The following is a 23104-nucleotide window of genomic DNA, read 5'->3' on the forward strand; positions in this document are numbered from 1 at the left end:
CCTTTATTTGCACTGTCTCTCAAAGGGCCCTTCACACATTCCCTCCATCATCTGCTCAGTTACACATTATATGCACATACATTCATACTGACTACACACGTAAACACACTCGCATACAAGCTGCTGCTACTCTGTTTATCTTATATCCGGTTGCCTAGTCACCTTACCCCTATACATACGTTTGTATATATAGAGTATGTATGTGGACACCCCTTCAAATTAGTGAATTTGGCTATTTCAGCCACACCCATTTCTGACAGGTCTATAAAATCAAGCACAGAGCCATGTAATCTCCATAGACTAACATTGGCAGTAGAATGGCCTTACTAAAGAGGCTCAGTGACTTTCAACGTGGCACGGCCATTGGATTCCACCTTTCCAACAAGTCAGTTCGTAAGATTTCTGCCCCGCTAAATCTGCCCCGGTCAACTGTAAGTGCTGTTATTGTGATGTGGAACCGTCTAGGAGCAACAAAGGCTCAGGCATCGAAGTTGTAGGCCACACAAGCTCACAGAACGGGTTCCAAACTGCCTCTGGAAGCAACGTCAGCTCAAAAACTGTTATTCAGGAGCTTCATGAAATGGGTTTCTATGGCCGAGCAACCACATACAAGCCTAATATCACCATGCACAATGCCAAGCATCGGCTGGAGTCGTGTAAAGCTCGCCGCCATTGGCTCTGGAGCAGTGAAAACACATTCTCTGGAGTGATGAATGACACTTCACCATCTGGCAGTCCGACGGCTGAATCTGGGTTTGGCAGATGCCAAGAGAACCCTACCTGCCTGAATGCATAGTGCCAACTATAAAGTTTGGTGGAGGAGGAATAATGGTCTGGGGCAGTTTTTCATGGCTCGGGCTAGGCCCCTTAGTTCCAGTGAAGGAAATTCTTAATGCTACAGACATTTACATTTAAGTCATTTAGCAGACGCTCTTATCCAGAGCGACTTACAAATTGGAGAGCATACAGAGTTCTGTCTTAATATCCAGGTCTGTGCCCAAACAATTTGAGTTCTACTTTTAAAAATCCACCTTTCCAGAAACAAGTCTCTCACCGTTGCCGCTTGCTATAGACCACCTTCTGCCCCCAGCTGTGCCCTGGACACCATATGTGAATTGATTGCCCCCCATCTATCTTCTGAGCTCGTGCTGTTAGGTGACCTAAACTGGGACATGCTTAACACCCCGGCCATTCCACAATCTAAGATTGATGCCCTCAATCTCACACAAATTATAAATGAACCTACCAGGTACAACCCCAAATCTGTAACCATGGGCACCCTCATAGATATCATCCTAACCAACCTGCCCTCCAAATACACCTCTGCTGTCTTCAACCAGGATCTCAGCGATCACTGCCTCATTGCCTGCGTGCATGATGGGTCTGTGGTCAAATGACCACCCCTCATCTCTGTCAAACGCTCCCTAAAACACTTCAGCGAGCAGGCCTTTCTAATCGACCTGGCCCGGGTATCCTGGAAAGATATTGCCCTCATTCCGTCAGTAGAGGATGCCTGGTTGTTCTTTAAAAGTGCTTTCCTCACCATCTTAAATAAGCATGCCCCGTTCAAAATATGTAGAACCAGGAACAGATACAGCCCCTGGTTCACTCCAGACCTGACTGCCCTTAACCAGCACAAAACCATCCTGTGGCGTACTGCATTAGCATCGAACAGCCCCCGCGATATGCAACTTTTCAGGGAAGTTAGGAACCAATATACACAGGCAGTTAGGAAATCAAAGGCTAGCTTTTTCAAACAAATTAGCACCCTGTAGCACAAACTCCAAAACGTTCTGGGACATTTTAAAGTCCATGGAGAATAAGAGCACCTCCTCCCAGCTGCCCACTGCACTGAGGCTAGGATACACTGTCACCACCTATAAATCCGCGATAATTGAGAATTTCAATAAGCATTTTTCTACGGCTGGCCATGCTTTCCACCTGGCTACCCCAACCCCGGTCAACAGCCCTGCACCCCCCACAGCAACTTGCCCAAGCCTCCCCCATTTGTCCTTCACCCAAATCCAGATAGCGGATGTTCTGAAAGAGCTGCAAAATCTGGACCCCTACAAGTCAGCCAGGCTAGACAATCTGGACCCTCTCTTTCTAAAATTATCCGCCAAAATTGTTGCAACCCCTATTACTAGCCTGTTCAACCTCTCTTTCGTATTTTCTGAGATCCCCAAAGATTGGAAAGCTGCCGCGGTCATCCCCCTCTTCAAAGGGGGAGAGACTCTAGACCCAAACTGCTACAGACCTATATCTATCCTACCCTGCCTTTTCTAAGGTCTTTAAAGCCAAGTTAACAAACAGATCACCGACCATTTAGAATCCCACTGTACATTCTCCGCAATGCAATCTGGTTTCCGAGCTGGCCATGGGTGCATCTCAGCCACGCTCAAGGTCCTAAACGATATCATAACCTCCATCGATAAGAGTCAATACTGTGCAGCTGTATTCATCGACCTGGCCAAGGCTTTCAACTCTGTCAATCACCACATTCTTTTCAGCAGACTCAACAGCCTTTGTTTCTCAAATGACTACCTCGCCTGGTTCACCAATTACTTCTCAGACAGAGTTCAGTGTGTCAAATCGAAGGGCCTGTTGTCCGGACCTCTGGCAGTCTCTATGGGGGTGCCACAGGGTTCAATCCTCGGGCCAACTCTTTTCTCTGTATACCTCAATGATGTCGCTCTTGCTCCTGGTAATTCTCTGATACACCTCTACACAGACGACACCATTCTGTATACTTCTGGCCCTTCTTTGGACATTGTGTCAACCAACCTCCAGACGAGCTCCAATTCCATACAACTCTCCATCCGTGGCCTCCAACTGCTCTTAAATGCAAGTAAAACGAATTGCATGCTCTTCAACTGATCGCTGTCCACACCTGCCCGCCCGTCCAGCATCACTACTCTGGACGGTTCTGACTTAGAATATGTGGACAACTACAAATACCTAGGTGTCTGGTTAGACTGTAAACTCTCCTTCCAGACTCACATTATGCATCTCCAATCCAAAATTAAATCTAGAACCTATTTCGCAACAAAGCATCCTTCTCTCATGCTGCCAAACATACCCTCATAAAACTGACTATCCTGCTGATCCTTGACTGCGGCGATGTCATTTACAAAATAGCCTCCGACACTCTACTCAGCGAATTGGATGCAGTCTATCACAGTGCCATCCGTTTTGTCACCAAAGCCCCATATACTACCCACCACTGCGACCTGTACGCTCTCGTTGGCTGGCCCTCGCTTCATATTCGTCACCAAACCCACTGGATCCAGGTCATCTATAAGTTTTTTGCTAGGGAAAGCCCCGCCTTATCTCAGCTCACTGGTCACCATAGCAGCACCCACCCGTAGCACGCGCTCCAGCAGGTATATCTCACTGGTCACCCCCAAAGCCAATTCCTCCTTTGGCCGCCTTTCCTTCCAGTTCTCTGCTGCCAATGACTGGAACGAACTGTAAAAATCACTGAAGCTGGAGACTCATTTCTCCGTCACTAACTTTAAGCACCTCACAGATCACAGAATACCTCACCTGTACATAGCCCATCTGTAAATAGCCCATCCAACTACCTCATCCCCATACAGTTATTTATTTTATTTATTTTGCTCCTTTGCACCCCAGTATCTCTACTTGCACACTCATCTTCTGCACATCTATCACCCCAGTGTTTAATTGCTATATTGTAAATATTTCGCCACTATGGCCTATTTATTGCCTTACCTCATCCTACCTCATTTGCACACACTGTATATAGACTTTTTATATTGTATTATTGACTGTATGTTTGTTTATTCCATGTGTAACTCTGTGTTGTTGTTTGTGTCGCGCTGCTTTGCTTTGTCTTGGCCAGGTCACAGTTGTAAATGAGAACTTGTTCTCAGCTTGCCTACCTGGTTAAATAAAGGTGAAATAAAAATAAACAATTACCATTCTGTGCTTGCAACTTTGGGGAAGGCCCTTTCCTGTTCCAGCATGGCAATGCCCCCATGCACAAAGCGAGATCCATACAGAAATGTTATGTCGAGATCGCTGTGGAAGAACTTGTCTGGCCTCCACAGAGCCCTGATCTCAACCCCATCGCACACCGTTGGGATGAATTGGAACGCTGACTGCGAGCCCAACATCACTGCCCGACCTCCCTAATGCTTGTGTGGCTGAATGGAAGTCCCCGCAGCAATGTTCCAACATCTAGTGGAAAGCCTTCCCAGAAGAGTGGAGGCTGTTATAGCAGCAAAGGGGGAACAACTGACCTTTGGACTGAGATGTGCGACGAGCAGGTGTCCACATACTTTTGGTCATGTTGTGTATCTCCAGTATCCCCACACATTGTAAATAGGGTATTGAAACTGACCCTCTGTAGTATGATATTGGATGCTGACCCTGTATATAGTATGATATTGGAACTGACCCTGTATATAGTATGATATTGGAACTGACCCTGTATGTAGTATGATATTGGAACTCACCCTGTATATATAGTGGGGGGAAAAAGTATTTGATCCCCTGCTGATTTTGTACGTTTGCCCACTTACAAAGAAATGATCAGTCTATAATTTTAATGGTAGGTTTATATGAACAGTGAGAGACAGAATAACAACAAAAAAATCCAGAAAAACGCACGTCAAAAATGTTATAAATGGATTTGTATTTTAATGAGGGAAATAAGTATTTGACCCCTCTGCAAAACATGACTTAGTACTTGGTGGCAAAACCCTTGTTGGCAATCACAGAGGTCAGATGTTTCTTGTAGTTGGCCACCAGGTTTGCACACATCTCAGGAGGGATTTTGTCCCACTCCTCTTTGCAGATCTTCTCCAAGTCATTAAGGTTTCGAGGCTGACGTTTGGCAACTCGAACCTTCAGCTCCCTCCACAGATTTTCTATGGGATTAAGGTCTGGAGACTGGCTAGGCCACTCCAGGACATTTACGTCATTTAGCAGACGCTCTTATCCAGAGCGACTTACAGTAGTGAGTGCATACATTTCATACATTTCATTTCATGCATTTTTTGTTGTTGTACTGACCCCCCGTGGGAATTGAACCCACAACCCTGGCGTTGCACACACCATGCTGGCGTTGCAGACACCATGCTCTACCAACTGAGCCACAGGGAAGACTAGGACCTTAATGTGCTTCTTCTTGAGACACTCCTTTGTTGCCTTGGCCGTGTGTTTTGGGTCATTGTCATGCTGGAATACCCATCCACGACCCATTTTCAATGTCCTGGCTGAGGGAAGGAGGTTCTCACCCAAGATTTGACAGTACATGGCCCCGTCAAATGATGCGGTGAAGTTGTCCTGTCCCCTTAGCAGAAAAACACCCCCAAGGCATAATGTTTCCACCTCCATGTTTGACGGTGGAGATGGTGTTCTTGGGGTCATAGGCAGCATTCCTCCTCCTCCAAACACGGCGAGTTGAGTTGATGCCAAAGAGCTCCATTTTGGTCTCATTTGACCACAACACTTTCACCAGTTGTCCTCTGAATCATTCAGATGTTAATTGGCAAACCTCAGACGGGCATGTATATGTATTCAGCAGGATTTCAGTCCTTCACGGCGTAGTGTGTTACCAATTGTTTTCTTGGTGACTATGGTCCCAGCTGCCTTGAGATCATTGACAAGATCCTCCCGTGGAGTTCTGGGCTGATTCCTCACCGCTCTCATGAACATTGCAACTCCACGAGGTGAGATCTTGCATGGAGCCCCAGGCCGAGGGATATTGACAGTTCTTTTGTGTTTCTTCCATTTGCGAATAATCGCACCAAATGTTGTCACCTTCTCACCAAGCTGCTTGACGATGGTCTTGTAGCCCATTCCAGCCTTGTGTAGGTCAACAATCTTGTCCCTGACATCCTTGGAGAGCTCTTTGGTCTTGGCCATGGTGGAGAGTTTGGAATCTGATTGCTTGATTGCTTCTGTGGACAGGTGTCTTTTTTACAGGTAACAAGCTGCGGTTAGGAGCACTCCCTTTAAGTGTGCTCCTAATCTTAGCTCGTTACCTGTATAAAAGACACCTGGGAGCCAGAAATCTTTCTGATTGAGAGGGGGTCAAATACTTATTTCCCTCATTAAAATGCAAATCAATTTATTACATTTTTGACATGCGTTTTTCTCAATATTTTTGTTGTTATTCTGTCTCTCACTGTTCAAATAAACCTACCATTAAAATGATAGACTGATCATTTCTTTGTCAGTGGGCAAACATACAAAATCAGCAGGGGATCAAATACTTTTTTCCCCCACTGTGGTATGATATTGGAACTGACCCTCTGTAGTATGATATTTGAACTGACCTTGTATATAGTATGATATTGGAACTGACCCTCTGTAGTAAGATATTGGAACTGACCCTGTATGTAGTATAATATTGGAACTGACCTTGTATATAGTATGATATTGAAACTGACCCTCTGTAGTATGATATTGGAACTGACCTTGTATGTAGTATGATATTGGAACTCACCCTGTATATAGTATGATATTGGAACTGACCCTGTATATAGTATGATATTGGAACGGAGCCTGTATATAGTATGATATTGGAACGGAGCCTGTATATAGTATGATATTGGAACTGACCCTCTGTAGTATGATATTGGAACTGACCCTGTATATAGTATGATATTGGAACGGAGCCTCTGTGGTATGAAATTGGAACGGAGCCTGTATATATTATGCTTGCTTACTTATTGTGTTCATATTTCTTATTTCTCGTGGGTTTTTGTGTGGGTTTTTTTGTGTATTACATTGTTATTGAATTTTGCATTGTTGGGTTTTGAGTTTGCAAGAGAGGATATTTCACTGTACTTGTGCATGTGACATTAAAAGTAGAGACTTTGTAATGGAGTGGTGGTACATGGGATATTTACTGTGCTTTCATTGACCAACAGCAAGCTTGACTAGTTTATAGGTGTTGTCCAACTGACTGAATAGTCAATCTTGTTATATCCTTGCCGTTTATAAACTATACAGCGTAGTTCTATGTCCATGGTATCGCAGCGGTCATGAGTAAATTAAGGGTCTCGTTTGCATTTTCAATATGAAGTCCATTAGGACATGCCAGGCATTGACGTTAAATGGATACTTTGGGATTTTGGCAATGAAGCTCCTTATCTTCTTCCTCAGAGTCAGATGAACTCATGGATACCATTTTTGTCTCTGCATACAGTATGAACGAAGTTAGAGGTAATTAAATTTTGCGAGCCAATGCTAACTAGCGTTAGCGCAATGGCTGGAAGTCTATGGTATCTGCTAGCAGTTACCTTAGACTTCCAGTCATTGCGCTAATGCTAGTTAGCAGTTGTACTAACGCCAGTTAGTAACTTCCTTCAAACTGCACACAGAGACACAAAAATGGTATTCACAAGTTAATCTGATTCTGGGGATGTAGATAAGGGCTTCATTGCTAAAATCCTGAAATATCTCTTTAAATTGAGTCACTCATCAGTAGCCTACCAAATCGCATCGGTAAGAGAGCCTTTCATTTGGCTCCCTAATTTTCATACTGGTAGACTGTTTGGTGATTATTTGCAGATAAATTCTGAAAACATTTGATGAAGATGGTGAATCCTCCCCACTGCAGGAACAATAGGTGGAGGGGACTACTTTTTCTGTTTAGCTGGCTACTCCATGTGCTTGTGGAAAACACTGAGACAGCTTACTGTAAGATCCATGGTGTGAACACAAATTAAACCTGACACGATTTCTTATCTGTCTTAACTAGAGCTGTGTGTGTACCTCTACAATCGTTTCCTTCTACAGGGAGATGAGGAGAATAATGGTTTGATAGCAATCAGCATTAAGAGACCTTGGGTTCATGATAACAGTAATCAGCAGTAAGGGTTCATGATAACAGTTATCAGCAGTAAGGGTTTGATAATGATGACACAACCCCCCTGTGGTGGATAAGACAAATAGAAGACCACTTAAAATGCTCACTCATCTCCAAATTGATTCTCTGGGTGTTTAGGCACGGCTGTAATATGGGCAATTCCATGGTAACGGAATTACGCTGACACTGAGATTTTTTCACTTTAAATTGTATACCAAACAAAAACAATTTATTTTGAAGTTTAACCAACCACTTAACCATTTTACAAAAACAAATTTACAAGAAGAACTGTGCAGATACAAAGTTTAGTTGATTTCCTACTAAGTTATTATTATTTTTTTATTTAACCTTTATTTAACGAGTCAAGTCAGTTAAGAACAAATTCTTATTTACAAGGACATCCTACCCCGGCCAAACCCTAACCCGGACAATGCTGGGCTCTCAATCATGGCTGGTTGTGATACAGCCTGGATTTGAACCAGGGTGTCTGTAGTGACGCCTCTAGCACTGAGATGCAGTGCCTTAGACCGCTGCGCCACTCGGGAGCCCAAGTTAAATACAAATGTTCCACCAATTAATTAGGCCTAGATTTTGGATGATATAATGCAACCCTACGTGGCACAGTGTGGAAATGATAACAAATGAGTGCAGAAATTGATGAAAATGGTGGAAAATTATTTTGGGTTGAATTGAACAGTATAAAACAATCAGAATGGAGTGTGCCCCATTTGAAATCACTTATTTATGTTGCCACCTCAGGGCCAGGAACTACTCTTTTATTATTCAAAAACATAAAATACTGTCATGTCGTCCACATATTTTTTTTTTTACTGTGATATGATATTTTGGCCATATCGCCCTACTACACCCGAGTCGAGAGCAAAATAATGCACTTGTTTTTAGGGATGTGACAAATGTACAATTTAAATCTGTTGCAGTTCACGTCAACTACAAAATCCACAATGCAATGCTCTCGCTATGGGCTGGCTGGTTAGCAAGCAAATGTCGCTAAAGACAATATCAGCATGTAAAGTAGCTAAAATCACCTAAAGAAAAACCTGCACTATCAATTTAGGAGTCTCTAAGCTCACAATGTTCAACCTGCAGATCGATGTGTCTCAGAGAGTTGAGTCTGACATTCCCAACGGCAGATATACTTTTGACGAGATTAGAAACGTTGCCCATGCTATGTCATTGGGCCAGCCGGGCGGTGCAGCCTGGGCGATTCTGGAACAAGGAGCGCCATCCAACAAGGAGTGAATTGCACTCTATGGAGTGCTAACTAAAAAACCCAACATTAGCACGAATTTCATCAACAAGAAGGACAATACAAATATTTTCGAGATGTGAGATAATTAACTTGCTATCTGTTATATTTTATCGTTTTGGAATCATAACGTAACGACATTCAAGGAAAATCAGCATGTTTGTTAACATCCACTATTCAGTTGAAGTCGGAAATGTACATACACCTTAGCCAAATACATTTAAACTCAGTTTTTCACAATTCCCTGTCTTAGGTCAGTTAGGATCACCACTTTGTTTTAAGAATGTGAAATGTCAGAATAATAGAGAGAATTATTTCAGCTTTTATTTTTTTTGTCACATTCCCAATGGGTCAGAAGTTTACATACACTCAATTAGTATTTGGTAGCATTGCCTTTAAATTGTTTAACTTGGGTCAAACATTTCCGGTACCCTTCCACAAGCTTCCCACAATAAGTTGGGTGTATTTTGGCCCATTCCTCTTGACAGAGCTGGTGTAACTGAGTCAGGTTTGTAGGCCTCCTTGCTTGCACACACTTTTTCAGTTCTGCCAACACATTTTCTATGGGATTGAGGTCTCAGGGCTTTGTGATGACCACTCAAATACCTTGACTTTGTTTTCCTTAAGCCGTTTTGCCACAACTTTGAAAGTATGCTTGGGGTCATTGTCCATTTGGAAGACCCATGTGCGACCAAGCTTTAACTTCCTGACTGATGTCTTCAGATGTTGCTTCAATATATCCACATAATTTTCCTGCCTCATGATGTCATCTATTTTGTGAAGTGCACCAGTCCCTCCTGCAGCAAAGCACCCCCACAACATGATGCTGCCACCCCCGTGCTTCACGTTTGGGATGGTGTTCTTTGACTTGCAAGCATCCCCCTTTTTCCTCCAAACATAACGATGGTCGTTATGGCCAAACAGTTCTATTTTTGTTTCATCAGACCAGACGACATTTCTCCAAAAAGTACGATATTTTTCCCCATGTGCAGTTGCAGACCGTAGTCTGGCTTTTTTATGGCGGTTTTAGAGCAGTGGCTTCTTCCTTGCTGAGCGGACTTTAAGGTTATGTCGATATAGGACTCGTTTTACTGTGGATATAGATGCTTTTGTACCCGTTTCCTCCAGCATCTTCACAAGGTCCTTTGCTGCTGTTCTGGGATTGATTTGCACTTTTCACACCAAAGTACGTTCATCTCTAGGAGACAGAACGCGTCTCCTTCCTGAGCAGTATGACGGCTGCATGGTCCCATGGTGTTTATACTTGTGTACTATTGTTTGTACAGATGAACGTGGTACCTTCAGGCATTTGGAAATTGCTCCCAAGGATGAACCAGACTTGTGGAGGTCTACAATTAGTTTTCTGAGGTCTTGGCTGATTTCTGAGTTTGAAGGTAGGCCTTGAAATACATCCACAGGTACACTGCCAATTCACTCAAATGATGTCAATTAGCCTATCAGAAGCTTCTAAAGCCATGACATCATTTTCTGGAATTTTCCAAGCTGTTTAAAGGCACACTAAGTTGACTGTATGTAACTTCTGACCCACTGGAATTGTGATACAGTGAATTATAAGTGAAATAATCTTTCTGTAAACAATTGTTGGAAAAATGACTTGTCATGCGCAAAGTAGATGTCCTAACCGACTTGCCAAAACTACAGTTTGTTAACAAGATATTTGTGGAGTAGTTGAAAAATAATTTGTATTATTCCAACCTAAGTGTATGTTAACTTCCGACTTCAACTGTATTTACAAAAGTGCGAGTTCCATAACTGCCTCTGGAAGCAATGTCTGCAAAATAACTGTTCGTCGGGAGGTTCATTAAATGGGTTTCTATGGCCGAGCAGCCACACACAAGTCTAATATCACTATGCACAATGCCAAGCGTCGGCTGGAGTGGTGTAAAGCTCACGCTTCACCATCTGGCAGTCCGACGGACAAATCTGGATTTGGTGGATGCCAGGAGAACGCTACCTGCCCGAATGCGTAGTGCCAACTGTAAAGTTGGCTAGAGGAGGAATAATGGTCTGGGGATGTTTTTCATGGTTCGGGCTAGGCCCCTTAGTTCCAGTGAAGGGAAATCTTAATGCTACAACATACAATTACCATTCTGTGCTTCCAACTTTGTGGCAACAGTTTGGGGAAAGCCCTTTCCTGTTTTAGATTGAGAATGCCCCCGTGCGCAAAGCGAGGTCCATACAGAAATGGTTTTGTCGACATCGGTGTGGAGGAACTTGACTGGCTTGCACAGTGCCCTTACCTCAACCCCATCGAACACCTTTGGGATGAATTGCAAAAATGTGATAAATGGCTCATTTGAGAGAAGACATCTTCCCGAGTTATGACATTGGCTAGTATTGAAATCTGACATGTATTATAGACGTTTTTGTGATCTAAAAGTCACATTCCTATTAACTTCCTGTGTATTGAGAGTGACTTTGTCACAGTGCTAGGAAGAGTAGCTGCTGTCTAATAAATACAAATACGTCATACCGGAAGGATTTCTGCATGCTTGAACGCCAATAACTCCAATACATGTGAACACATGAAATGATCCAGGGAATCGATAGAACATCACTCAGAGATTTACAAAAACCATATAACATTCAAAACTGGTGAATATAATATTAACTCCTGCAGTATTAAGAATTTCCTGCACTAAAATTATAGACCAGATGTACACTACCGTTCAAAAGTTTGGGGTCACTTAGAAATGTCCTTGTTTTTGAAAGAAAAGATACATTTTTATGTCCATTAAAATAACATCAAATTGATCAGAAATACGGTGTAGATATTGTTAATGTTGTAAATTACTATTGTAGTTGGAAACGGCTGATTTAAAAAAAAAAAAAATAATAAAAAAAAATAATGGAATATCTACATAGGCGTACAGAGGCCCATTATCAGCAACCATCAGTCCTGTGTTCCAATGGCACTTTGTGTTGGCTAATTTAAGTTTATAATTTTAAAAGGTTAATTGATCATTAGAAAACCCTTTTGCAATTATGTTAGCACAGCTGAAAACTGTTGTTCTGATTAAAGAAGCAAAAAACGGGCCTTTAGACCAGTTGAGTATCTGGAGCATCAGCATTTGTGGGTTCGATTACAGGCTCAAAAGGGCCAGAAACAAAGACTTTCTTCTGAAACTCGTCAGCCTATTCTTGTTATGAGAAATGAAGGCTATTCCATGTCAAAGATGGACAAGTACATTAGAGTGTCTAGTTTGAGAAACAGACGCCTCACAAGTCCTCAACTGGCAGCTCATTAAATAGTACCCGTAAAACACCAGTCTCAACATCAAGAGTGAAGAGGCAATTTCAGGATGCTGGCCTTCTAGGCAGTGTTCCTCTGTCCAGTGTCTGTGTTCTTTTGCCCATTTTAATCTTTTCTTTTTATTGGCCAGTCTGAGATTTGTCTTTTTCTTTGCAGCATTAACTGACATGTTGTCCACCTAATCAAAGGATCAGAGAATGAATCTAGTATAGCATTGAAGTCCACAAGCGAAGGGAAGACGTGAGCGGAGGAGAGCGCATGGATGTGAGAAGGAATACATCTTGGCTGTGTGTTTACGCATGATCAGAGGTGTATTCATTCCGCTGATTCTGTTGAAAAACATTTATTAAACGTCCATTTATTACATCCTACGTCCATGTGTCGCTGTCTGTCAACTCAAATTTGTCTCTCGACCTGTGTGCACCTACGCTGACCGCCACTGATTTCAAGCACATAAAATATGCATCCAACCCGACACGACATTTTATCAGAAACATGTTGCGTAATTTTCACTTTGTCGGGTGGTTGCGGATGGGTTATTTAGCAATTGTGTCTGGTGTGGGGGAACAAACAGCTGACCCGTGCACCACTAACACGTACAGATGTACAGCTTTCTTGGTCCATAAACTTGCAGGAAGATTCTTAAGTAGCTACATTTTAGCTAATTTATTGAAAATGAAATAAAGAAGAACCCCACAATGTAGCTAATACAGCTAGCTAGCAACACCACAGATGACTAGGTTAGTTATTGTAATGTTTGCTAACAGGTCACATAGCTATCTACTTGGCTAGCTGGCTAGCTAGCTAGCTAACTTATTGCATGCATGTCCGGACTCATCAACACAAGCCTTATTATTAGTGAATTAAACGATCCTAATAATTGCAACAGGAGTTTGATTTTGGTCACTGTGTTACTGTCCTCTGCATTGTGCAGTGCTCGTGGGTCAGACGGTGAGTGGCGGCTAGCATAGCAACAGTTTTACTATGTGGAGGGACTACCACCGTCACTTGCCCAGCCAGAGATCAATTAACCAAATATTGATGGAGATTCAGTGAAACAAAATCACATGAATTGATTATCAGACAAGTCACAGGCTTTTAGTGCCAAAATGCAAAACATTTTGGGACTATATCATTTTCCTATAAGCTACATAACATGCTATCAAAATGTGCTAATCAGTCCTGCTCAAACTAGACTAAATATGATCATGAGCACTCACCTCACACTTAGCTAACATTTTCTTAGCCTAAGAAAAATTGTAACCAAATAGCCAAATGGAGATTCAGTGAAAAAAAATAATCTGACATTGATTGATTTATGAAGTGAGTCCCCATGCTTTTCTTCGACTCAGAGCAGCGTGATGGCGCTGTCCCAATCAAAATGGTGCCGAAATGATCAAGTTTACAACACATGGCTATTGCTTAAAATTGATTATAAAGCTTGGATATGACTTTGGGAGTTTTAGTAAGCCACAATTTGATACATGCCTTCAATTGCATTAGCCTAATTTATTCCAATATGTTCTTTGTTCAGTTGATCATAACTAGGCCTAAGGTGAGTTTTCCTCTCTCCTTGCTTTTCTAAGACTAGGGCTGTTTCCTCATCTCTGCTGCCGCCTGCCTCTGCTGCCAGTCTCTGAAGCCTTGTTCTCAACACCAGTTTAAATCAATATGCTGTTTTCTAGAAATCAGGATTTTTTTCGGGTTCGGGCTCATTACATTTCTGTGTCGGACCAGGCTTGGGCTCAGGCTTAAGCTCACCAGGGTTGGGTAAGACCGGGCTCGAATTTTCGCTCAGATCCATGATATGTAGCAGTTTGTCATGGTTATTCCTAGCCCTTCCCCAGCCAGCAGAAATACTCACATGGCCTACGTTTGGATAATAGTAACAACATGGGAAGTTGGGAAAAGTGTTTGTAGTTCATTGTGCCAAGTTGCCATCATGAATTCTCAGGATAGATGTGAGGAGCTACCAGAGAATGTTCAAGAATGCAATGACAAATCATTTTATTGCAACACAGTCCATAGAATACTACGTTGCTTGATTGGGCCAAAATTGTTTGCCTTGTGTGTGTCTGTTCTCCACAGTTGACTTGAAGTGTGCGGTAGCTCACCTGAAGTGTATAATAGCCTCCAGCTCAGGACCGTTATCCTCCGCTAATATCGAGTTAATAAAGTCTTCCTACCCAGTGTTGGCCTAGATTCATGTCTTTGCCATGAGAAAATGAGGTATTTTTATGTGACAGATTCATTACTTAGTAATGGATTATTTGGTTACTTTGTGGCAATGGAGGCTGCTGATGGGAGGACGGCTCATATTAATGGCTGGAATGGAGTCAATGGAATGGTATCAACCACATGGCCCATCGCGAACTAGCAACTCTTTGTGGCGGGCCGGGCACCTACAGGCTGACTTCAGTTGTCAATTCAACAGTTTTTCCTCCCACACATTTGTGCGGCTGGCTTCTGGGCTAAGCGGGTGGGTGTTAAGAATCGCGGTTTGGCGGGTAATGTTTCGGAGGACGCATGACTCAACCTTCGCCTCTCCCGAACACGTTGGGGAGTTGCAGCAATGAGACAAGATAGTAATTGGATTGAAATTGGATATCACGAAGTTGGCAGGAAAAGAGAGTTTAATGCAAAATGTTTAATAAACTGACTCATTTCACTGCCAATAAGCCTGCTGGGCATCATAATATTTCCACCTGTTTTGGCCCCCTCTAATATTTATTTATTTATTTATTACATTCTTACCTCTCTCACTCTCAACCCTCTCTAGCGCCTCTCTCTCGCTCTCACTTTGCTCTTTCTCTCTCTGTCACCCACTTTTTCATTTTCATTCCATTAATGTTTAATTATGTCCATATCCTGAGATGAAAATTATGACTCTAATCTTTCCCAGATAATCTGTAGTTATGTAACAGGCTGAGCCTGGCCATATGAACAGTCGATGATGGCGGCATTGCAGCTTGGTTTTTCTCATTCCCTTCTTCTCTCCTAGGTGTGTCGGTGGAAGCTGCTGCTGTTGAGGGGGTGGAGCAAGAGACTGAGGTGTCTGTCAACAAGGACCGGCGCCAATTACATACAGGTAGGTCTCACCACCACCTTAATCCATTACTATAGCCAAATATAAGCTTTACTTTCAGTGTATAGTTCTTCCTGTACTTCTATTTCCACTTCCTCACAATAATTGGTAGTCATTTTTGAATAGGCCCTACATCAACTTAGTTTAGGTAACTTCTGTTGCTTGACATATTAGTGTTAAATTAGCCTGTATTGTGCATCCATTCTGGTTTATCATCGATTGGTTTCCATGACTACATTATATTGACGTGTCCTGTGTTGTGATCTCTGTTTACGTTCTCAGAAATGCAACCAGCAGCAGAGACCCTGATCACTTCAACAGAGAGTCCTGAGTCTCCCAGGTTGAACAAGCAGGAGCCTGAGCAGCCCATACATCTGCCAACCCAGACTCTAGCAGAGCCAGAGCAGCCCATACATCTGCCAACCCAGACTCTAGCAGAGCCAGAGCAGCCACAGGATATAACAACAGGAATGACCAAGTCAGCAAACACAGAACCCTCTTCTGAAAAGAGGGTGGTCAAACCCAGACCCAGCACAGAGGACATCAAGGCCTTAACCCCACCCACCACCACCAAAGAACCTAGTACTGCATCCATAACCATCAAGGAAGAACCCATGGAGGCCTCAGCCTCTGAGCCTTCAGAAGTGGAACAGGTTGAAGATCCTTCAGGTCTGGAGACTGCAGCGAAGGAGGCTTGGAGGGAGAAACAAATGTCTGGGATTCTGACTGATGGGGTTTCGACGGTGGCCTGCGCCTTGGAAGAGATGGACACCACCCCTGAGACTGAGAGCAAGCCTAACCTCTCCCACCTCAGCCCCCCCATCAATGATAAGCCCTACAAGACATCTATGGAAAGACTGGCAGAGATGGCTGCCTCCCCAACCAACTCCTCCCCTAGGAACAGGGGACAATCTCCCAGGCAGCCTCCCCAGCCCCACCCTACCCTGGGGGAAAGCGGCAGCAGCTTCTCCTCCACCACCCTCATACCACTCACCCCTAAGATTGGCATGGGCAAGCCAGCCATCTCCAAGAGGAAGTTCTCCCCAGGCAGACCCAGGGTGAAGCAGGTAAGACATTGGTGGTGCTGGGTGTGTTATTCTTAGTATTTCAAAGGTAATCATGCGGTATGCCAGAGCTCCAGAATCTCTTTTAGAATCTCTTATTTGATTATTTATTTAATGTGTGGGTGAGTGTACGTATCTGATGATGAGAGGTGGAGAAGCATTCTGAATGCTCTGCCCCAGAGTGGTGACTTGACTCAGTGGTTTGAAATAGGAACAAAACAAGTGCTGCTGCTGCAGAGAACACTTAACCCAGGGAACTTGCCAGTGGTGGCAGTTGAGAACCATTGTGTCCGCTGCGTTTGACGTGTAACTGTATCATCAGCAGAGATCAAGGCCGTTCTCACCCTTTCCCCTCAGTTTTCACTTGGTCTGTTGGACTCTAAAAGTCACACTGTGCAGAATGAGAATGCTTATAGAGTTGTATTCCTTAGGCCATATGCAAACACCCTTATCAAGACCCTTCACACACTTTACCCCCTTTACATAATCTACCATACTTTCTCTCACTTTGTCTGCTCATTCTGACCCACTCTGCGCGTACACACAGACACACGCACTGCCCCACAGCCCTATAAGAACACACTGCCAACATACATAAACAGTAATAATACACTACTTTTTATAGATCCATATAGCCTATATACAAGCCTACAGAATAACTTCAAGAATTCAATTGCACCTGTCCTAGACTAGTGTGCCCTCTCTATGGAAATCCTAGTACATGTCTTGTGCATTCTCCCTTGAATACCTTTCATTAGGGTTTTGTTAAGAACATTCCACTTTCATCAAGCCGCTAGTCAGAGACACTGTATGCGGGTTGGGACAAATCTTATGTGTTTAGAACTGGGATATTAATCACACCCATGGCTATGATATATTATGGATGATTCTGAGACTGAGGAGAGTTAAGCTTTGAAACATTGTGTTTTTCTCTCCAGATATATCCTATTTCTTAAATAAACGGTGGGTGTAGACTTAGACTAATTTGTTAGTTCAGGCCTGGAGGATATCTAATGTGGAAATTTGAATACAGTGCAATCTTGTGTACAGTCAGATTTAGTGTCTTCAAGCCTAGCATGCTTCTGTCTCGAGGAGGCATGCTCTGTCAGTCGTGCTGCCTGACGTAACCAGGCGTTGTTTTGTCAAAAAGCCAGTGGTATGAGTGAGGCAGTGACACGGAGTTGCCATGGCGAGAGGATGCTGAGGTCTCTTGCTCCTCCTCCTGCTGCTGTTGCACGGTGCTGTTACCTTGGCGAATGCTGCTCTGCTGTGTGAACTCAAGGTTGCTGTGCCGACTAACACAATTCTGCTTAACCCATGCAAATGCTGTCTGAATGTCTCCCTCCAAACATGCCTCAACTTATATGCATGAGAGATCTCTAGGATTGGCTTCAATATATAAAGCATCATGTGCATCATATCATCCTGGTTTTACACCCCGAATCATTAACTCTACTTTTATTTGGGGTGTGTTGAATTGTCCCAGCAAGCTTCTTCAGCCACTAGCCTTTTTTTAAACTCACTGCATCTTTAACATCACTGCCTCTTATGTTTACACCATCGCTGGCTTGGTTTTTAAGTTGCTGCATTTTGTCGCCCTCCTCCTTCCTTCCCTCTCCCACTCTCTCACCCCCAACCCGACCCCCCCTACCTTTACCTTAGGGCGCATGGCATGGGAGCCCCCATAGCAGTGTGAGCTCTCCCTCCTGGTCCCCAGACCAGCCAGAGGGGTGGGACGTCTCAAATACCAGGCAGCTCTCCTCCGGCTGCGGTAGCCCCGGGTGGAGCATCCGAGTGGTAAAGAACCATGGCTTTCTCTCTGGAGACCACCAGAACCACCACAGGGCCATGCCACGGCAGCCCCCTGTTTACCGCTTAGGCTTTGTGAAGTGCACTGGCAGAGTGATGATTGATGTCACTATCTTAATGATGAACTTTCATCATTAATCATCCATCATTCACCTATCAATGCTTCACCAGAGGAGAAGAGACTGGTGAATTCACAGTGAGAGGCTAATAGGGGAATGGTGGATGTGAACCTATAGTAGCTTAATACAACTCCCCCTTAATGGCAAAATACCTAACTTTTATCCGCCAGAGACAATCACTTGCTAGGCTTTGTACATGTAACATTAACCCAAAGCATGGTGCTATAGCTTGGCCTACGTTTGCAGCCTAAGGCGGAAGGTTTAATCTGTGTTTGTTTCTTAGTTTGTTTGTTGTTTTGTTTGATTCATACATTTGTAAGTTTGGGACAGGGTGGAGATGGGGATTTTATTAAGTGGGCTGTGTGGGCCTGCCAAAATGGATACTGCAATCTGTCGCCATGGTGACATTAGCGTCACAAGCTCTGGCTCTAAGTGAGGTGGTAATTGCTGGGTCTTAGCAGGGGTCCAGGGCAGGTTAAATGGCACCATACTGTGTGTCAATCAGGACGTCAGATGGATGGGGGGCAGGGAGGGACTGGTCTCGAGCTAAATGGGGGATCGGGGGAGAGATTTGGGTGGTGGGGGGAGATTCATGGAAAGTAGACCCCAGTTTGACAGTCGTGATTAGGCCCAACCAGCCACCAGCACCGGAAATGTGTTGACAGCATAATGGAGCTCAAATGGCCAGAATAACATTAGAGGCCCTCTGTCGACAGCCTGGACAGAGAGCCTGGACTCTTTTGTGTTAGAAAGGCTGCCTCACAGAATGTTGCAGGAGAGAGAGAGAGGTCTGAGAAAGATCAGAACGTCAACAGGGCTTATTTGATGAAATGGGTTTTGTGTTGTCACCACTGGACAGCCTATGCTCTGAACAGTTCTAGAATGTAGAGTCGTCCTAGTTGAATACATTTTCTTCTCTCCTGAATTTGAAATGACTGCTTTTTCCCCTGCATCAATTTATGGTTTGTAGCTTGAATGAAGTGCGATTCTAATATTTTTTTAGGTTTGGACTTTTGCAAAACAAACAATTTCTTATCTGTGCGTAGGCTTTGCTTGCACTAGCAACGTTCTACTACCTACCATCCAAGCAAACAACACTGGAGGGGAAATGTCATTACCTCTGTGGAAGTAGACCGAGCTGTTCTTCCTGTTTTACAGTCTTATCTCACTAGATGCCAGCAGCCTCACAGCTCCACAGTGGGCTGCAGGAAAGGTTCTCTATGGCAGACTTTTTAATTAAGCTGACTTCATCGCTCAGGTCTAGCAAGCCAGGACGCGCGTGTGTGTGTGTGTGTGTTTCTGTGTGAGACTGAGCGCGACCTGTGCAATTGTATGCGTTTCTCTCCGTGTGTGTGTGTGTGTGTGTGTGTGTGTGTGTGTGTGTGTGTGTGTGTGTTTTTTTTCTTTGTGTGTGTGTGTTGAGAAGGAGTACTGAGGTGTGTGTGTGTGTTTCTCTCTGTCTGCAGGGTCGAGGGTCAGGCTTCCCTGGGAGGAGGCGACCCAGAGGGGCGGGCCTGTCAGGCAGAGGAGGGCGGGGCCGAGCCAGGGGGAAGAACGGAGCCAGTCCCACAGTTAACCCGGGGGTAGGCTATGTCACCAACACCAACCAACCTGATCACTTTAGTTGACACTAATCCATTACAATGAATTGGTAGGCAAAGCACTGTTTTATTTACCCCTTATCCATTAGTGTCCTAGGTTCCCTGGTGTGTATTGTAAACAGACCAGATTATTTTCTAGCTGTAAAGACTGCAACATAAAAACACAGTCCTCCCAGTGGGCATGTTACTCAATAGCCAAGGGTATTGACACAGCATTAGGTCACAGTCTAATGCTAATCAATAGTTATATCTTGGCATTGTCTTGTGATGCTGTCATCTTCACGTGATGTGAGACAAATGTTAGGACATGCCCTGTAATTAAGCCCTATGGAGATGTAGGCTATACCCCTGTATTATTGGTAAGAAATCAGAGGATCATTTTTCTCATACAGGGACACAATCCTCCTCAATCCATACTGACTGTGAATGTGTGCATCATGCTTCATAACATGCAGGTGACCTCCATGGAATCACCATACCAGGTAAAGGAAGAAGAGGAGAATGCCATGCATAACACTGTGGTCATATTCTCCAGCAACGACAGTTTCACATTGAAACAGGTGGGCATGTGTATTCGTACAGAATTTATACATTCACTATACCTTTAACAAGTATTCAATTATTTCCTCTTACCCTAGTACAGTGAAACTTTGAATTTCTATTGTTGTATGTAAACTCCATTTGTTTCCCTCTCAGGACATGTGTGTGGTGTGTGGGAGTTTTGGTCTGGGTGCTGAGGGTCGTCTCCTGGCCTGTGCCCAGTGTGGGCAGTGCTACCACCCATTCTGTGTTGGCATCAAGGTAAGGCCCCCATCCCTTACAGTGGCAGAGCCACTCTGAGGTCTTCCTGAAGATTGATACTACATAAGAACAGGAAACATAGGAACTCCAGTTATGATTGTGCTCAGGGTTAATCGTCTACTGATTTCAAATCCTTTGAATTGTGTAGCCTAGATTCTAACCTGGATATGACTGATTCAGTGTGTGTGAGTGTTAACTAGATTAAACGGGCCATGTTAACTCTGTAATCAGATGACGCTCGGCTCAAGTTGCTTCTATCCTTCTATCTTAATGCTGCCAATTACTGCAAACAAAACTCTTTAGTGTAGCTCAGCTGGACAGCGATATATCAATGTCCATTACTATAGGACTGTTTTACTGAGACAAGCGCACGCAATGTGGACTTTTGCCAATATTCTCACACAACACATCTGATCCTGTCCTCTCCTCATCCCAGATCACCAAGGTGGTGTTGAATAAAGGCTGGCGCTGTCTGGAGTGTACGGTGTGTGAAGCGTGCGGCCAAGCCACCGACCCGGGCCGTCTGCTGCTGTGTGACGACTGTGACATCAGCTACCACACCTACTGCCTGGACCCTCCGCTGCAGAATGTTCCCAAGGACAGCTGGAAGTGCAAATGGTGTGTATCTCCCTGCTGCCTCATCTGTGCATCCCCTCCACCTCTTCCTATTATTATAACATGGCTATGTCCCAAATGGCCCCCTATTCCCTATATATTATAACATCAATATTTGTAGATGTAAGTGAAAAGTCAAAGTACCAGTAACAAAACTTGATTATTTGCCATCCCCTCACACAGAAAAACCTTTCCTTTTTCTCCATGAATGATTGAGTTATTTCTCAATGCCCTGTACTTAGTGTACAACCACCTGAATGTACTACTCAGCTCTTCATTGACACCTGTCCTCACTCCCTCTCCTGTGCCCTCCTGCAGGTGTGTGTCCTGTACCCAGTGTGGTGCCACCTCGCCAGGCCGGAGGTGTGAGTGGCAGAATAATTACACCCAGTGCGCCCCCTGTGCCAGCCTGGCAACGTGCCCCTTCTGTCTCCAGGACTACAGCGAGGGCGAGATTGTGGTGCAGTGCCGCCAATGCGACAGGTGGGCCCCCTGCTCCTCCCCAACCAGCCAAATGTCTTTATTATTATTATTATTATATTATTGTTTACATGTTACCCACCATTTCATGTGTAGTGCAGTCTGTCACATCAGAGACTTACAGCCCCTTTATGGTACCCTTAACCCCAACCCCCTTCCTCCCTTGCCCCTTTATGGTACCCTTAACCCCAACCCCCTTCCTCCCCCTGCCCCTTTATGGTACCCTTAACCCCAACCCCCTTCTAGCCCTGCCCCTTTATGGTACCCTTAACCCCAACCCCCTTCTCTCCCTGCCCCTTTATGGTACCCTTAACCCCAACCCCCTTCTAGCCCTGCCCCTTTATGGTACCCTTAACCCCAACCCCCTTCTCTCCCTGCCCCTTTATGGTACCCTTAACCCCAACCCCCTTCTAGCCCTGCCCCTTTATGGTACCCTTAACCCCAACCCACTACTCCCCTGCCCCTTTATGGTACCCTTAACCCCAACCCACTACTCCCCCTGCCCCTTTATGGTACTCTTAACCCCAACCCCCTTCTCTCCCTGCCCCTTTATGGTACCCTTAACCCCAACCCCCTTCTAGCCCTGCCCCTTTATGGTACCCTTAACCCCAACCCCCTTCTCTCCCTGCCCCTTTATGGTACCCTTAACCCCAACCCCCTTCTAGCCCTGCCCCTTTATGGTACCCTTAACCCCAACCCCCTTCTCTCCCTGCCCCTTTATGGTACCCTTAACCCCAACCCCCTTCCTCCCCTGCCCCTTTATGGTACCCTTAACCCCAACCCCCTTCCTCCCCTGCCCCTTTATGGTACCCTTAACCCCAACCCCCTTCTCCTCCTGTCCCTTTATGGTACCCTTAACCCCAACCCCCTACTCCCCCTGCCCCTTTATGGTACCCTTAACCCCAACCCACTACTCCCCCTGCCCCTTTATGGTACCGTTAACCCCAACCCACTACTCCCCTGCCCCTTTATGGTACCCTTAACCCCAACCCACTACTCCCCCTGCCCCTTTATGGTACCCTTAACCCCAACCCACTACTCCCCTGCCCCTTTATGGTACTCTTAACCCCAACCCACTACTCCCCCTGCCCCTTTATGGTACCCTTAACCCCAACCCCCTTCCTCCCCTGCCCCTTTATGGTA

General features: G+C 44.6%; 1 protein-coding gene across 5 annotated transcripts in view; it reads left to right on the forward strand.

The window, feature by feature from the left end:
* LOC115157103 (histone-lysine N-methyltransferase 2C) overlaps positions 1 to 23104 on the forward strand; it is a 123197-nt gene that overhangs the window by 57752 nt on the left and 42341 nt on the right. For 4 of the 5 annotated variants that reach the window (XM_029705036.1, XM_029705037.1, XM_029705035.1 and 1 more), the window contains exons 12-19: positions 15389 to 15475; positions 15755 to 16539; positions 18199 to 18333; positions 19931 to 20047; positions 20521 to 20625; positions 20762 to 20866; positions 21303 to 21484; positions 21800 to 21964. In XM_029705036.1, coding sequence (XP_029560896.1) covers positions 15389 to 15475; positions 15755 to 16539; positions 18199 to 18333; positions 19931 to 20047; positions 20521 to 20625; positions 20762 to 20866; positions 21303 to 21484; positions 21800 to 21964 — 1681 coding nt within the window. The remainder of the gene's footprint in view (positions 1 to 15388; positions 15476 to 15754; positions 16540 to 18198; positions 18334 to 19930; positions 20048 to 20520; positions 20626 to 20761; positions 20867 to 21302; positions 21485 to 21799; positions 21965 to 23104) is intronic. The other variant, XM_029705039.1, reaches the window with a different exon arrangement.

This window comes from Salmo trutta, chromosome 21 (assembly GCF_901001165.1).
Source record: "Salmo trutta chromosome 21, fSalTru1.1, whole genome shotgun sequence".
Lineage (NCBI taxonomy): Eukaryota > Metazoa > Chordata > Actinopteri > Salmoniformes > Salmonidae > Salmo > Salmo trutta.